At 43.0% G+C, this 14,658-nt stretch overlaps 1 protein-coding gene across 1 annotated transcript; it reads left to right on the top strand.

The window, feature by feature from the left end:
- Positions 1 to 136: 136 nt before the first annotated feature.
- LOC106392869 (uncharacterized protein At4g02000-like) lies at positions 137 to 739 on the top strand. Its single transcript, XM_013833646.1, has one exon. It carries the CDS (start codon positions 137 to 139, stop codon positions 737 to 739), a length of 603 nt encoding a protein of 200 aa, XP_013689100.1.
- Positions 740 to 14,658: the final 13,919 nt, after the last annotated feature.

Below are 14,658 nucleotides of genomic sequence, written 5' to 3'. Positions count from 1 at the left end.
CTCTATGAGGATGATGATGAACCGATCAAGCTTACGGAACAAGATGATACACAAGTCATTAAAGAGTTTCGTATGTCTTTGATTGGTTAAGGTTCTCAATCCGAAGAAGCAAAACGTCGAGAAATTGCTTCAAACAATGCCAACTCAATCGGGGCTACAAGACCGTATCACTGCGAATGATCTAGGCAAAGGGAAGTTCTTATTTAACTTCACCACGGAAGAAGACCTTATGTCTGTACTTCAAAAAGGGCCTTTACATTACAACTACTGCATGTTTGTATTGGTTAGATGGGAACCTGTAGTTCATGATGACTATCCTTGGATCATCCCATTCTGGGTACAACTCTATGGCTTACCTTTACACCTATGGACGATTACAAATATTAGGAACATTGGTAGCCGCATTTGCCATGTTGATGTTGATTCCATTGAACTCACAGAGGGCCGCATGAGAATTGAGGTCGACTCAAGACGCCCTTTGAAGTTTAAAAGGAAGGTGGAGTCTCCTGATGCAGAGGAGGTAACTATAGAGATAAAGTATGACATGCTGTTTAAGCATTGCACCACCTGTGGCCTTATGTCTCATGAGAAAGGATACTGCCCTACAATGGATACTACAGCTCGGTTATCATCGGAGAGAGGTGGAGTCTTTACTCGGGTACAGATGCCACAAGACCGCAATGATCGTCAGCCTTCGCTGAGGGATTATAGGCAGCTTCCGGTGCGTTCGAGAAGTTGAGCCTGTCCAAAACGCTGCTACAAACAGAGAGATGGGAGCTCGATGGTCTGAAACTCGTCATGAGAATGAGTTTCGAAGTAGGTACCATGATGGTAATGTTTATCAGACTCGCAACAAAGGATCTGGTGAGCGGTTCCAATCTCACTCTGATAGGATACTGCGAAGGCGTGACGAGAGACCTAGTGGGAATCGGTATGGTGGCAGTCGCTATCATCGCGGTCCTTATGATCGCAAGGAAGAGCTGACATGGCGCGAGAAGAAACTGGATAAGCCTCTGGTGAAGGATAAGATCATGGCTTACGGGCAGGGAGGTAGTTCAACTACCATGGATGATGTTCCTTATGAACATCCTTCGAGTAATCAGCTTCGATTTTCGCGCGTAGAGAAGGCTGATGAGGAATCAGCGGTGGCTGGGAGTGGAGAGAACCGAGGCAGGAGGAGACTTGCAAGCACTATTGTTACTCCATCGCACCAGCTGCCTCCCCAGGAATAAAACATCACGTTTCGAGGGAAGAATGTGGCCCTAGCTCTCACGTTTTTTCCACAAGCAGCATCAGGTGGGGTAGAGAATGATCAAGTGATTTGTGCTCTGGAGGACATGGAGATTTTGGATACAACTGATGCAGGGATGATGGACTGTGACAAGGGCATTACCTATCTGTACCTCAAGGTCTCTTATGATGCCTCTGAGCTTCTTTCTGAAAGGTCCATGAAGGTGAAAGATTCTGATGAAGACTCTATTTTCAGACCCAGCTGGTCTGCCATAACCTTAGGTAGTATGCTGACTGATGCTCCTGTGTCCAAAATTGCATGGGGAAATTCAATACCCTTCACCACACATGGTATTGCGAACTTCCCAGGATCACTCTTCTTCTTCAATGTGATCCTTAGTTTGATCCTTTCCCTGACATGATGAAACATTCTCCTAATATCCTCCTCAGTCTCCTTAGTCTCTCTGAACAACATCCACAACCGGTGTGTGTAATAAACTTCATCAAAAGGTTTCTCCACTGGGATTCTGAGGACTCTCTTAGTGAAACCATCCATCTCCTTCTCATTAGCTTCCCTCTTAGGGTTCTAAGGAATCTTCTCCTTTCTTTTCCTTAAACTTCTTCATTCAGTTGCCTCATCAACTTTCATAGGCTCTGGTGTAGTGTCTGAAGGGTTGGTTGTAGGTTCTGGTGGGTTTCCTAAAGGTTTAGGTGGTGGTTTGAGTGCGTTGATTCGGTCACTATCAATAGATGGTAATCGCACTCGGTAGGTGAGAGGTGCCCGTCGATCGATGGGAGGTGAAGGGGGTCGATCGATATCAGTCTCTCTCTGTCGGCCGACTGCTGGCTCATGCCGTCGATCGATTTTGACGTTGAAAGGGGAGGGTGGGTGAGGATGTTTTTCTGCGAATTCCTCATGAGTCATGATCCGAACTGCACTACACTCCGCAGTCGATTCAGCAGATGACGTCGATCGATGGTTAGAGTAATCCGTCGATCGATCTTCGTCATGGTCTGTCGAGCGATGTGCATCCATTGACATCGGTCGACACCAAAGTGATCCGCCGAAACTCATGGAGCTTTCAACTTCGAAGTCTCCTTCTCCAAGCTTCTCATGCTTTACCACTTGCCAGAAATCGTCATCTATGATGGCATTTACGTGGTGTTTTGCTTTCTCAATTCCTGCCTCTCTAGCCAAGGCTTCTTGCCTCTTTACAGTGTCTCCAGTCTGAACCACTTGCATTTCAAGCTTCCTCACCTGAGTCCCTAAGGTCTCAATTCTCGTGTTCAGACTGTTGTAGGCGTAATCTATCTTCCCATTGAAGTCCACAGTGAGTTGTTGCTGTCCTTCCAGAACTCTGTCAAGCATTGCTTCAATCTTGCTTTCCTGAGTCTGTGGTGGTGGATTCTGGTAAAATGAGTTTCCATAGCCTCTACTGTTGTTGCTGAAAGGTTTCTGGAACTGTGAACTCTGGTTACTCCTCTGACCATTGCCATAGAAGTTTCTATTTCCACCCTGGTTTCCAGACCTCTGAAATCCAGTACCTCCAATGTAGTTCACATCTTCTTCTCCTTCCATGTCTACAACTACTTCTCCTTCAGCTGAGCAGACCTGCTTCCTAAGAAGCTCTTGAACCACATCTAAATTTGCTCTAACTTCGTCCATCCGCTCTTTCCTTAGGGATGCAACAGACTTCTTCCTCTCAATGTCAGTGTTCTTGGTGCTGCTGCTGTTTGCTAGATTTTCTATCAGTCTCAAAGCCTCCACCGGATTCCTAGTGTTGAAGTTTCCCTCACTGGCTGTATCAAGAGCCATCTGATACCTCAAGGCGATACCTTTGAAGAAAGTGCTCAGCAGTTGCACTTCGTTGAATCCACGGTGTGGACAGTCTCGCTGGAAGAACTTGAATCTGATCCACACATCTTTGAAAGACTCTCCAGTCTCCTGCTCGAATGTAGCAATTTTGCTCCTCAAGTCTTCAGCGCGTGCCTCATCGAAGAAGTTTCGCAAGAAAGCATTTTTGATGTCGGCCCAGGATGTTAGAGATCCTGTGGGTAGCTGCTTAAGCCAGTGCATCGCTTCTCCAGTCAGAGAATACTTGAAGAGCTTGCACAATAGGTTGTCCTCGGGGACTCCATCCATACGAATAGCAGCGATAAGATCCTCGAACCTCTCTAGATGGTTCATAGGATGCTCGTGCGGTAACCCAGAGTAGGGTATCTGCGACACGAGTGTGTAGTACTGAGGCTTCAGCTCGAAATTCTGCTTCTGAATCTCTGGAAGTCGAATAGCTGATCTGTTGGCGTAGTACTAATCTAGACGATTGTGAGTCAGCCAGTGCCCTTGGTCGAGCAGCCTCTTCTTCAGGTTGAGCAGCTCCTGTTGCATTACGCAGATGACCATCCTGGTCATACAGGTTTCCATTCTCCTCCTGTTTGAGAATAACAATCGCAACCATGTTTGACGACTGATGATCGATCGATGTACGCGGTGTAGTATCGATCGATGTCGAACGATGTAGATCGGCCGACGATAAAGGTCGGGTGTCAGTCGACGGTTGGGTGTGAGAATCGGTCGACGTGAAAGCTGTTGCGTCGAGCGATGTGGAACGTTGGTCTTTGCGGATCGTTCGTTCCAAGTGAGCAGGATCTTCTGAGAATAGCAGGTGTTTGTCCTTGCTACTTCTGGTACTGCTGGACATGCACCTGAAAAGAAAAAAAAAACATTTGTATCAGAATTGGGGTAGAGAAAAGAATAAAAATTAATAACACTAAATCTAATGGCGATCAAAGCTCCCCGGCAACGGCGCCAAATTTGATATCACTCAAATTACCCTAAGGAGTGAATTACTCTCTCAAATAAGAGGTTCAATTGCAGTACTTAGGGATCGAATCCACAACGAGATAGGGAACCTATTAAATCTAGTCAAATTATTAATTCTAAATGTTTGTTGTTTTATGGTTTAAAAGTAAATAGCAATCCTAATTGAGCAAGTCTATTGCTCGACTAACAAGATGATTAGGGGTGTAACTTATTGGAAGATATTAGATGCAGGGTTTCTATTCAGGTGTTGGAGATTATAATCCTATAGATGCCTAACAGTTGCATGCATGATATATTAGAGCTCAACTCCTTAATCACAGTGATCAGCGATGGAAATGTTTCACTGGTTAACTAACTAGATCTTGGATCTCAACTGTCGTCTTTTGATCACAAGAAAGTGTCGATCGATGATCCTATAGGGATATCGATCGATACACCTTTCGCAATATCGATCGGTTGTCAGAAGACAATATCGATCGATGCTTCTAGCTAAGCCCTAGGCGCAGGTTGATAATGCTCACTAGTCTCCTAGATCAGCGGTTAGCATCTCTCTAGCAGTCCTAGCATGACAGATTAGATTCAGGACAGGATGGTCAAGGATGCTTGACTCATGCTAATTCCTAGGTTCATGTTCTAGCTAACAAGGCTAAAACAAGCATTAATGAACAATCAATCAATGAATATCACAACTTAGCAAATCTATAGTTGGGGCTAATCCCTCTAACCTATTTGAACCCTGAATCTAACAAGTGAACTACTCAGACATAGCTAAGCAATTCATGACACAAAATATAGATAAAAACTGCATAGAATATAATGGATGAATCAACGGAGTTCCAATCACAAATCTCTCTATGATTTTCTCTCCTAAAACTCTCTGCTGAAAATAAAAATACAATGGTGGCCAAAAGCTCTCTTGCCTCCTAACACTTAGCCAAGTATATAACTATTAGGTTAAAAACTCGTCAGGGGTAATCTTGTAATTTGGTGAAGCCTTGGGTTTAAAGTCGGCTGGAACCAAGTCGCCATCTCGCGTCTCGACATTGATCAATGGTACAGGATGTACATCGATCGATCATAATCTTCAATCGTCGAGGCTTCTCTTCTGTGTGGGAACCGAAATTCGCACTGTCGATTTCCGTTTAAATAAGGAAACTAGGAAAACCCTAATTTCCCAGAGGACCCGGATATCTGCTAATTACCACACGTCAAGCAATCAAAACACGAGAATAACAACGATAAGAATAAGAAATAGAAAAAGAGAGCAAAGTAGATCTTATTCCGAATCTGCGTATGAGCGTTTACAACAAGGTATAAGCCTGGGCTCGAGAGCTGTCGGCGAGATTCCTAGTTCTAGCAACCCTAAGACGGCTAAACCTAATTGAGTCGCAGCTCGAAATAACAAAAACGGAAGATTGCCTAAATTGCTCTAAGTGCTAAGTTTGCTCTGAAAAGTGCTCTCTTTATGCTCCTCGCCTAGGACTCCTTATATACTAGCTCCAAGGTCGGTTTACGCTTTTACTCTTCTGCCCTTAAGCCGTCATAGCATAAAAATGGAGATATTCCATTTTTCCCGATCTTCCAATTATCTTCAAAAATTTCGTATTTATCCGCGGAAACTTGACATTTATCCTTCCTTGTGGACCAAGCGTAAATCGTACTGCGGTTTACGGGCTTTTGGTTAAGAAATCGCAGGATGGGCCTCGAGTCGTGTTTTAGATCCCTTTGGGCCGTCTTCCGACTCGACACGTTTACTACGAATTCTTTTTGATAAAGAACGAACTTTCTGCGGTTTCTAATCCGCGAAGTTTGATCGATGAATTTGAATAGCGGAAAACATGGACTGAGCTTGCTACGGTCTTCGGGAGATAGCATTCGAAGGTTTGACGAGAATGCATGGATTGATGTCGTATCGATGCTCGAAAAGGTTCAATCGCTACACAGCGAGTGAACTTCGGCTCGAGCCCGGTTGCTACGTAGCGACCGAGCTTCGGATCGAGCTCGGTCGCTACGTAGTGACCGAGCGGGACGATCGCTCGGCCGCTACGTAGCGACCGAGCACTCGTCCCGCTCGGTCGCTACGTAGCGATCGAGCCTTGGGTCGAGCTGGAATCACAGGTGGGAAGAAACAAGGCGAGACCTACGTAAGTCTAGCCTTGTCTCCGCCCACATGTGTTTCAGTATCTTTCTTCTCCTTCTTTTTTCAAATCTTTCTAATTTGAGAGGTAAACTGGTGAGTAATTATCTCCGATTTGAGAAGCAAATTGGTGAGTTTTTTATTTGATTTGAGAAACAAACTGGTGTGTATTTATAGGAAATTTTGAAAGGTTTTACGACCAATTAGCTTCGTCTCATTTTAGATTAGTCGTAAAAAACTCGTAAAAAGAAAACGTGGGCCTCGCTCATTCCTCGAAAATAAAGAAGCGGATCTCGCTAATTCCTCGTAAATGAACGAGGACATTACGAGGAAACCAAACGCGGGCCTCACTAAGTCCTCGTAAAAAAAAACACGGGCCTCGCGAGTTCCTCATAAATTTACGACGAATTTACGACGATTCCTATTTTTCTATATATGCACGCGAACTTCTCACTTCCCTTTTCGTCTCAACTTCCTCTCTCTTTCGTAGCAATGGTACGCTCTCTCTATTTCCTCTCTAATTTGATTAGTTTAGGGTAGATTAGGTGGTTAGTGTAGGCAATTTAGATAGGTTTACGGATTTTATGTTAGTAAGTGTTGATTAGGTGGTTAATTATAGAATTTGTTAATTACTATTGATGTTAATTTTAAAATTAAATTTTTTCCAGACGGTTCGAAAGAACAGACTTACTCCCCATTACAGAGAGATGTTCGGTGAGCGTGGTAGTCGTTTAGACCCGTCTTCTTCAACTCCCGGTTCTTCTTCAGCTCCCGATTCTTCCGGTCAGGAGACTGTCCCCGAGGCTCAGTCTTCTCAGAGAGTCTCTCGGTCCCCTCCTTCTGGTGCACTATCGGCTCCTCGATTCGTTGCACCACCGGCTCCTCATGATCATGTGCCTCCTCCGATGGCTCCTCCGATGCCGGCCGAGATTCATCCCGATTTGATGGTGCCGCCGAGTACTCCTTACTCGTAGTAAACTGTCAAAGACCTTCTCGCTCAGCCAGGCAGAGAAGGCTTACCAGTCTTAGACCCCGACCGACCGGACGGAACTTGGTGGTACGTTACATTTTTTTTTTAATTATTTTTAAATTCTTTTATAACAATAATAAATAATTTATACTTAAAATTTTTTTTTTCAGGTTTGGGGTTGACGGATGTGTTGCTCGGAACGTAACCGAGACGATCAAAGGTTACTTCTCCGAGCCACATCCAAACTGGAGAAAGACGCCGATCCACGTCAGAAAGAGGTGGTTCAAAATTTTCGCTGTAAGTTACTATTAATTAAGTATATATACTTTAATTATTTTATGATTTAGAATTTTAAATTTTTAAAACTAATTCTTAATTTATTTTTTTCGTGTTACAGCAAAAATACCATTGGTACATGGGGATCAATGAGAGGGTGAAGAAAGCGTTTGACGCGAAGGCGCAAGCTCGCTTGTTGGACACGGTCTCCAACTGGAAGGGTGACTGGATCGTGAAGGGATATGAGTGTGGCAAACCCCCTGAGCTCACCACGGATGTGTGGGATAGCCTCATCTATTATTGGCGGGATCCTGACTCCATTAGAGTCGCCGAATCTTGTTCTGCCTCCCGTCAGACGGTAGATGAGCACGGCCACGGGCCGATGCTTCACTCTACGGGTCAAAAATCCCACGCCGGTGTCCGTCTGGATATGGTAATTAAATATTTAATTTAATTAATATATATATATATATATATATATATATATATATATATATATATATATTCAAACTTTCTTAAATATTTTTTAGGCCAAAGAGACGGGAGAACTCCCGTCTCTTTTGCAACTTTACGAGAGGACCCACAAGAACAAGGCGGTCTAATTTCTAGATGCTAGGTCCGAGCAGATCTTCAACGACTTGGTTGGTCACGTTGAAGACCGCCAGATCCAGCTGACCTAGCAGTCCACCGACGGATTACCCGTCACCTTATCCACACTTGAAGTGGATAAGATTTATGAGGAGGTAAATTTTTTAAAATTTTAAATTTTTTATTATTCATTTAATTTAACTTTAACTTTTTACTAACAATATTTATTTTTTGTTTTTAAGGTTGTCCCTAAGAAAAAGGGACGTTCCGAGAGCGACATCGTCTTATGGTCAGAGACGGGAAGATGAAGTCACTCAGCTGCGTAACGAGTTGGACTCGACGCGAACTGCGTTCACAGCTCGTGCGGGTGGAGTCGAGGGCTTCTTGGACTTTATAGCGGCCACAAATCTGGAATGGGAGTCCTTGTTGAGGAACATGCAACGACAAAATCCCATTCCAGGCGAGTCATCATCCAACACACATGCCGACGCGGATGTAGAGAGGAAGAGTGAGGAATTCTACCGGGCGATGAACAACCTGTAGTTTTTTTTTTTTTTTTGCTTTTCGTTGGTTGTATTATATTCAAAACTTATTTATGTATAAAATATTTTTCGTATTTATTTTTATTTTTAAATTAGGTTTTTATTAAAAAATTAAATAATTTTTATTATATTTTTCAATTTTGGAAATATCAAAATCGAATTAAATTTGTAGCTAAATTACGACTACTTTACGTCGAAAAGTTACGAGGAAGTGACGAGAATAATATTTACGTCAACACTACGAGGAATATTTAACGAGTATTTTACGTGGAAATATTTACGTGTAATTTACGAGGAAATACTTGCGAGGTATTTACGAGGAAATGTAGCGTCCTCCTTACGTGGAAAGTGTACGTCGTTTTTACGACGAATAATGTTCTTCGTTTTTACGACGGAAATTTTCCTCGCTAATTTACGACGAATTGGCGAAGAAATATGCGTTACGACGAACGAATAACGACGAAACGTGTTTCCTCGCTAATTCTTCGTTAAGCCTCTTTTACGAGGAAGTTACTACGAATTTGGCCGTCGTTAATATTGTGTTTTCTTGTAGTGATCAGGCGCGTGCTTAGTGTCGTAGTGCAGCCAGCTGAGACCATCCAAAGAGAAAACATATTCTACAGCCGTTGCACCATAAAAGGCAAGGTATGTAATCTTATCATAGATGGAGGGTCTTGCACTAATGCTGCTAGTGCTTACATGGTTAGAAAAGACTAAGCATCCTCATCCATATAGATTAAGATGGCTCGATGATAAGGTTGAGCTTAAAATTAAAGAACAAGTAACCATTCCATTTAGCATTGGTAAGTATCAGGATGAAATAAAGTAGTTTGTGATGTAGTACCTATGCAAGTTGGACATGTATTGTTAGGAAGACCATGGCAATGGGACAGAGAAACCAAACATGATGGCCGATCTAATATGTACACATTCATGCATGATAAGCGTAAGATAAGCTTGGCACCTCTCACACCAGTACAATTTCATGAAATACATTTGCAAATGGTTAAGGAGAAAGAGAAATCTATTAAGTCTAACTTTCTTATCCGGCCTAGCTATGTAAGAAAGGCTGTTGCTACCAAACACACAGTGCTACTAATGATCTTTAAGGAGCTTTTGAGTGCAGGTTCTGATGAGTTAACATTTCACCCAAAGATTACTAAGCTCCTTGACAGGTTCAAAGATGTGTTTCCAAAAGAGATCCCACACGGTTTATCACCACTCCGAGTTATAGAACATCAGATAGATTTCATACCAGGAGCTGCTTTGCCAAACAGACAAGCTTATAGAGTAAACCCGGAAGAGGCCAAAGAGTTGGAGAGACAAGTTCAGGACCTTCTGGATAAGGGGTACGTGAGGGAGAGCCTCAGTCTTTGTGCTGTTCTGTCTTACAGGTACCAAAGAAGGATGTGGCATGGAGGATGTGTGTAGACTGCCGAGCCATCAACAACATCACCGTCAAGTACAGAAACCCCATTCCGCGGCTTGATGACATGTTAGATGAGTTAAACATGTTAGATGAGTTAAGTACAGCTACTATCTTCTCCAAGATTAACCTTAAGAGTGGGTACCACCAGGTGAGGATGAAGGAAAGGGATGAGTGGAAGACTGCTTTTAAGACAAAGCAAGGTCTTTAAGAATGGCTGGTGATGCTATTTGAACTCACCAATGCTCCTAGTACTTTCATGCGTCTCTTGAACCACATTCTCAGACCATACATCAGTAAGTTTGTTGTGGTTTATTTGATGACATTTTAATTTACAGTACTAGTTTATTTGATCATGTGACACATCTTGAGCAAGTATTAGAGACGCTTCGGCAAGAAGGACTTTATGCAAACCTCAAGAAGTGCACATTCTGCACTGATAAACTTGTTTTTCAAGGTTTTGTTGTGAGTTCACAGGGATGACAGGTTGATTAGGAAAAGGTGAAAGCAATTCAGGACTGGCTAGAACCAACAAACATCAGTCAAGTCAGAAGTTTCCATGGGTTAGCCAGCTTCTACAGGCATTTTGTCAAAGACTTCAGTAGCATAGCTGCACCTCTTACTGTTGTGGTTAAGAAGAGTGTTGGGTTTACTTGGGGAAAGGTTCAGCAGGAGGCTTTTCAGACCTTGAAGGACCGTTTAACTCATGCCCTAGTACTGGTTTTACCCGACTTCAACAAGACCTTTGGAGTAGAGTGTGATGCATCAGGGATTGGGATTGAAGCTGTGTTGATTCAAGGAGGAAAACCCGTGGCTTACTTCAGTGAGAATCTTGGTGTAGCAACTCTTAACTACCCCACCTATGATAAAGAGCTGTATGCCTTGGTGAAGGCTCTAGAAACATGGCAACACCACTTGTTGTCTAAGGAGTTTGTGGTGCACACTGATCATGAAACTCTCAAGCATCTAAGAGGCCAAACCAATCTCAAGAGGAGACATGCCCGCTGGATGAAGTTTATAGAAACCTTTCCCTATATCATCAAGTGCAGGAAGGGCAAGGAGAACATTCTAGCAGATGCACTCTCAAGAAAGCATGCGCTGATTGCAACAATGGAGGCAAAGGGGATGGGGTTTGAATTCATCAAAGATCTGTATGGAGGAGATCCGGATCTTGCTGATATCTACTAAAGCTGTACAAGAGGACCACAAGGAAAGTTCTACTTACATGAGGAGTTTCTATTCAAAGGTAGGAGACTGTGTATTCCTCAGTGTTCATTGAGAGACTTAATCACTAAAGAAGCTCATGGAGAAGGGCTTATGGGACACTTTGAAGTAGATAAGACCCTGGCTGTAGTCAGGGAGAACTTATATTGGCCGCATCTCAAGAAGGCAGTAGAGTCTCATTGTGCAAGATGTGTAACTTGAAAGAAAGCCAAGTCTAGAGTGCAACCTCATGGTCTTTACATGCCAATGCCGATTCCTACAGCTCCTTGGGTGGACATCTCCATGGATTTTTTCTTAATTAGGCTTGCCAAAGATTCAACACAAGGATTCATCTTTATTATGGTTGACAGGCTCTCCAAGATGGCACACTTCATACCTTGTTCCAAGGTGAATGAGGCGTCCAAGACAGCTGATCTGTTCTTTAAAGAGGTTGTGCACTTACATGGAGTACCAAGGATTATTATATCTGACCAAGACAGCAAATTCCTTAGCCGAGAACACTATGTAAGAAGATGGGGACAAAGTTTTTATTCTCCACTACTCCTAATCCCCAAACAGATGGCCGGACTGAAGTTGTTGATAGACCATGGATTTGACCCATTTTCGTCCATGGTTTATAGGTGTTTTTACAATCTATTATTATATTATAGAGTCCATCTATTATATTTATAAGATCAGGAGTGATTTGGAGATAAGTGATGATTTTGGAGATATTTGGAGCAAGCACCCGAGATGACCATCGAGCTCGACCATCGGTCGATATTGGAGGAGGAATATCGATCGATGTTCAAAAGCCCGTTTGGTCACAGCCAACTTGAAGCCCAAGTCTTCACCAATTTACAAGATTGCCCCTGACGAGTTTTAACCTAATTATATAAACTTTGCCACCATGTTAGAGGCAAAGTGTGTTTTTCTGTGTTTTTAGTTTTATTACTTTCAGCAAAAGGTTTTAGGATTGTGATAGATTGGAGAGAAGATCCAAAGTTATAATTTGTGATTGGAACTCCATTAATATCTATTTTTACTATTCTATGAAGTTTTCTAACCTAATTGCTTTCATGAATTGCTTGGCCATGTCTGAGTAGTTCCGCTGTTAGATTTAGGGTTTAAATAGGTTATGAGAGATTAGCCCCAACTATAGATTGCTGAGTTGTGGTAATTGTCATTAGGATTGTTCATTAATGTCTGTTTCTAGATTAGCTACCTAGAACTTGTCCTAGGATTGATAGATAAAAGCGAGAGCTTCATTCTCATCCTGAAAATATTCTAACTGAGCTAAGTTTCTTGCTAAGAGTAAGGCGAGAGCTAATCTAGTGCGCCTAGTAAGCTTCATTCAACCCGCGCATAAAGCTTAACTTGAAGCGCGTCGATCGATATTCATATTGGATAATCAATCGACAGAGCGAAAGGTGTATCGATCGATATCCCTATAGGATTCTCGATCGACACTGCTATTGATCGAACACATTTGTTTGGGTCATTAGATCTAGTTAATAGACGAGTTCAAACATGCGATAGCTGATGGACTTGTTGAATTGACAGTTGAGCTTTACATTGTCATGCATGCAACTCATTAGGCATATGTAGGATTATAATTCCAAGTTTTCTGAATAGAAACCCTGAGTCTAACTATTTTCTTTTAAGCACCAAAACCTCAACCAATCAATCGAGCAATTACTTGCTCAACCAAAACTGCAAATTTACATTTTAAACTTTAAAAACTTCCTACTTAACAAATCATATTAGATCCATTAGGTTCCCTAGCTCCTTGTGAATTCGATCCCTAAGTACTAGAACTCGACCTCTTATTTGAGGGAGTATAAATCACTCCTTAGTGCAATTTGAGTGATATCAAATTTGGCGCCATTGCCGGGGAGCTTTGATAGCCTATTGATTTAATTTTTGTTAAGTTTCTGACATAAATTTTTTCTTGGATTTTCAAGTACATGCCCAGCAGTACTAGAAGAAACATGGAAACTCAACTACTGTTCTCACCAAATCCTGCAAGCTTGGAGCGTTCAATCCGCAAAGAAGAACGCTCCTCATCGATCGATAACACCACCTGTTCATCGATCGATTTCTGTCAACTACCGTCGACCCAGACACTAGTCTCGTCGACCGATACTCGCTCACCACTATCGACCGAAGACACTCATCTTCCGTTGACCGACATCTTCCATCTGACATCGATCGATACTTCAATCCGAACATCGATCAATACTGAGCCGCGAGACATGGTTGCTACTTTGATACTTGTACCAGGAAGGTCATATGCGTAATGCAGCAGGTCAGAGGATAGATGCTCAGGGGGCTGCAATCCCTGAGTCCGATACTGAAGCTACATGAGCCACTCTACCTGTAGATGAGGCTGCTCAAACCAGAACGTTGGCTGACTACAACCGTCCAGATCAGTTCTACACCAACCGATCAGCCATTCGTCCTCCCACTATTCAGAGGGATTTCGAGTTGAAGCCACAATACTACACACTCTTGGGACAGACACCCTACTATGGGCTATCTCACGAGTATCCTATGGACCATCTAGAGAGGTTCGAGGATCTTATATCTTCTATTAAAGTCGAGGGAGTCTCTGAAGACTACCTCCTATGCAAGCTCTTCAAGTACTCACTTGCTAGAGATGCTTCGCATTGGCTTAAGCAGTTACCACTAGGATCTCTGACATCCTGGGGCGCCATCAAGAATGCATTCTTATGCAATTTCTTCGATGAAGCGCGTGCTAAAGACTTGAAGAGCAAGATTGCTACATTCACTCAGGAGCCTGCAGAGTCATTCAAAAGCTCCTGGATTAGATTCAAATCTTATCAGAGAGACTGTCCACACCATGGATTCAATGAAGTACAACTGCTCAGTACTTTCTACAGAGGCATCGCGGTGCAGTACCAGATGGCTGTTGATGCTTCCAACAATGGGAACTTCAACACCAGGAATCCAGAGGAGGCAGTGAAGGTTATTGAGAACCTAGCATCTAGCAGCAGCACCAAGAACACTGACTTTGAGAGGAAGAAATCTGCCACCATCCTTGGGAATGATCAGATGGATGAGGTGAAGGCAAAGCTGGACAGTGTTCATAGGCTTCTCAGGAAGCAGGTCTGCTTGGTTGAAGAAGCAGAGGCTGTAGGCACAGAGGGTAGAGCAGAGGAAGCAGATGTAAACTTCATCAGTGGAATTGGATTCCAAGGTTCGGGGAACCAAGGAGGAAACAGAAACTCCTATGGAAATATGGGTAACTTCAACCAGAGTTCGCAGCACCAGAAACCCTACAGCAACAACTACAACAACAACATGGGTTATGGAAGCTCCTACTACCAGAAGCCACCACCGACAACTCAAGAGAGCAAGATTGAGGAGATGCTTAATAGAGTCCTAGAGGGACAGCAGCGCATGACGGTGGACTTCAATGGGAAGATTGATTCTGTCTAC

This window comes from Brassica napus, chromosome C2 (assembly GCF_020379485.1).
Source record: "Brassica napus cultivar Da-Ae chromosome C2, Da-Ae, whole genome shotgun sequence".
Taxonomy (NCBI): domain Eukaryota; kingdom Viridiplantae; phylum Streptophyta; class Magnoliopsida; order Brassicales; family Brassicaceae; genus Brassica; species Brassica napus.
This window is presented reverse-complemented; position numbering and strand designations above follow the sequence as displayed.